This window comes from Andrographis paniculata, unplaced genomic scaffold (assembly GCF_009805555.1).
Source record: "Andrographis paniculata isolate CXL003 unplaced genomic scaffold, ASM980555v1 Contig56END, whole genome shotgun sequence".
NCBI lineage: Eukaryota > Viridiplantae > Streptophyta > Magnoliopsida > Lamiales > Acanthaceae > Andrographis > Andrographis paniculata.
In genome coordinates this window covers 3,364,026-3,367,258 of record NW_026137591.1, presented here as the reverse complement: position 1 = coordinate 3,367,258, position 3,233 = coordinate 3,364,026, and the positions used below count along the sequence as shown (strand labels likewise).

Genomic DNA, 3,233 nt, shown 5'->3' with positions numbered 1-3,233 from the left:
GTACACGTGCCTCACATTAACAAAATAAATTTCAAATAGCCTCGCAATTTCCGAGGCAAGTGTTAAATTTTTTTCAAATAAATCAAAATATTTTGAGATCCACCACCACCGCCCGCCGTTGCTCCCACCACCCACCACTACTACCCCGCCGCCGGAGAAAAAAAAAAAAAGAAAAAAGATTAGGGGTTTTCATGCCACCGCAGCGCTGCCGCTGGATAAGGAAACAAAGGAAAATGAGGAGACTCCCTCGTCCCGCCGCTGCCGCCTGCCGCCGAAGAAGAAAACGCAGGAGGAAGAGGCTCAGAAATTCATAGACTATTCTTGGACTAATCAATTTAGTTGATTTAATATATATATATATATATATTCATAGTTTCCGAATTGATTTCGAAACAATTATTTGAGATCATTTAACAAAATTTTGGCAGTGATACCTATAAATTGAATATGATTTTATTATTAATCGAAAATATATATATACCACCGTTTCCAAAAGTTCCCATACGTTATCATAAAAATAAAATAAAATAAACAATTCATTTAATTGATTCATTTTTTATTACATCAAAGTGAATACAAGCCAAGATTGACGATTGAAACTTAAATTGATAAGAAACTGTAACTAGGTTACAGCTCTTAAATAATTATTCTTCCAATGAGCAACAAACAAACTCACTTGAAAATATAATCAATTTACAAAATAATTAAATTGAGTGAAATAATGAGAATGAGAATGAGAAAGAAGCCTAATTTGGCCTGGTGCAATCAATCCTGATTTCCCCTTGGCTCCCTGTCAAGACCCCAACTCTCCCCAACTTTGTCATGGCCAGTGCAAATGCCTGGTTGAAGGCAACATTGCTGGCTGCAAACTGGTTCACAATGTTCCTCGTACGCCCGTCCGTAAACAGCACCTGGTCCGAGCTAAACAGGCCCCTTCCTTGCTGGAGGTTCTGAAAATAAGCATTGTCGAATGTATTGGGGCTCGCTGGATCCATATTGATCGCGATCCTCGGGTCGACCCTTATGGGACACATTTGCCTTAGCTGCAGTGCGTATTGTAGATTGAGGCTCGGATCGATCCTGCTTTGCGGGCTGAAGTTGTATATACGGTTCGCGAACCGGCTGCAGTGGGAGAACCCGATCGTGTGCGACCCTGCATCACCCTACTATTTTAGAATATTTCGATATGCTTTGAGTATATTAAGGATTTCCTCAGCTAGTCTATATGCTATTACAAATATATTTTTTGTTAGAAATAAATTAGGATCTGTTTGGCTGCAGCTTCTACCATAATTTGGCATTATAGCTCTATATTTTTTTATGTAACTATTTCTTGAAAAAAAATGTAAGATGCCATCTACTTAGAGTTTTATATTTTATTATTTCTTTGAAATAAATAAATATATTAGATAGATTTAAAATTAAATTATATTAATAATGTATAAATATATATGTATATATACTTTATTTATTTATACTATATAAAAAGATTTCTACAAGACAACATCATGTTTCTTTGTGTTTTGTCGAGGGACTCTCTTTTGTAGATAAATGGAAAAATGATGCATATCTTAAAAACCGTGAGATAGTCAGGCTGTGTTTGTTTTGTGAGATGGTTAAATTATTTTTTTATATGAGATATAGAGAATCGCGTAGATAATATAATAATAATAATGAATGTGTGTAATGTATTAATTTTTTTGAAAAAATATGTAGAAGATAAAAATAGAAAGAACATAATTTCATTTGCTTCATCTAACATGTTTAAAACAATATGAATATGTACCTTGAATGTAGTTGATTGTCAACGAAAATAAATTATTTGATTAGGACCAAATAATATCCAAAAATAAAAATAAGCAAAGAGTAAGATATATGTGTAATGGCGTGGGATGTTACCTGAGAGGGCAACTAAATCAGTGAGGTCAAGGCCGTGTGAGGCGAAGATGGAGCTCAGCTGGTCCAAGTTGGACCCGGGACCTGGGAGCCGGCGCTGAACGCTTGCAATTGTAGACACTCTTCCATCCCGCCTTCCCAACTCCACTGGGTAAAATGTCCCCCCTGCCTGCATCCGTACAACTGGATGGATTAAATACTTACATATATATACATATATTTCAATTTTAATTTTTTTTTTCTTATTGAAAAAATATTAAAAGAAATTAAATTTTAAGATTGATGTACCAAATTGACGACATCCCTTGTGGCCAAGGCCAATATGTCGGCACAGGACACTTTGTTCCGGCACTGAGGATCGCTGTCCACTGCGGCCTTGGCCTTCACCACCGTGTCGAATCCGTCTCCGGCCAGCGACAGGTTGTCCGGATGATCTTTCTCCGCTTGCCCGTTTGGCACCGCAAGCATTATCGATCCATCACACCCCTGTTAATTAATTAATTAATTAATTTGATATATCAAATATATATATAAATACATACATTCATTAGACTATACAACACCTTATAATTAAATTCGATATATAAATTATGTTCATACAATACATTTTATATAAATTGTAAACTCAGCATATGATTAATTGAGCTAATCCGACCTGCCCAATATATAGATATCTAAGATTTTTGACTACCAAAATCAGACATTTAAAAATCCTAAAATAAAAGATATTTCATATAATTAGATAATAAAATGATAACATCTATACCAAGGCAATAACGTAATTTCGGAAAGGTGGCAATAATATATATATAAAGACCCACCCGGACAAGGCAGTCGTGGAAGAAGAGGCGGAGAGTGGCCGGAGCAGTGACAAAAGTCTGCCGGAATTTGGCCTGTACGGCGGCGCGGACAAGGGACTCCACGTTCGGACATGTCGTCCGGTAGAAGTCTGTCCTCAGCAATTGGGCGTACCCAATAATAATATTATTATTATTTTTACTATCTGTTAAAACCACCAATACTAATACTGCCACCCAAATTGGATTCTTCATTTTTCAGCTCTACCATTCAATTCCAGACTCTTGTCACACAGTACATACATAGATATATATATATGTGTGTGCTAGATTTTAGGTTGGGGGGGGGGGGGGGGTGAGTTTTATATATGATTTTTTGCCTTGGAACGATGATCACTTCGAACTGCTCCGAAACCTCTTTTAAAAATAAAATAATACAAAATTACATTCTGGCCAGTTGGTTCTTTCTGACAAAGTAAGTGTTAGGTTTGATTAATAATAATAATAATAATATGTGGTTGTCTTAATGACTTTTGCATA

General features: G+C 36.0%; 1 protein-coding gene across 1 annotated transcript; it reads right to left on the bottom strand.

Annotated features, from left to right (window-relative positions):
* Nucleotides 1-560: 560 nt before the first annotated feature.
* Nucleotides 561-2,998, bottom strand: LOC127256679 (peroxidase 16-like). Its single transcript, XM_051282805.1, has 4 exons — nucleotides 2,718-2,998; nucleotides 2,185-2,382; nucleotides 1,900-2,065; nucleotides 561-1,153 (listed from the first exon to the last, which is right to left on the bottom strand). Exons 1-4 carry the CDS (start codon nucleotides 2,946-2,948, stop codon nucleotides 747-749), a joined length of 1,002 nt encoding a protein of 333 aa, XP_051138762.1. The 5' UTR covers nucleotides 2,949-2,998; the 3' UTR covers nucleotides 561-746.
* Nucleotides 2,999-3,233: the final 235 nt, after the last annotated feature.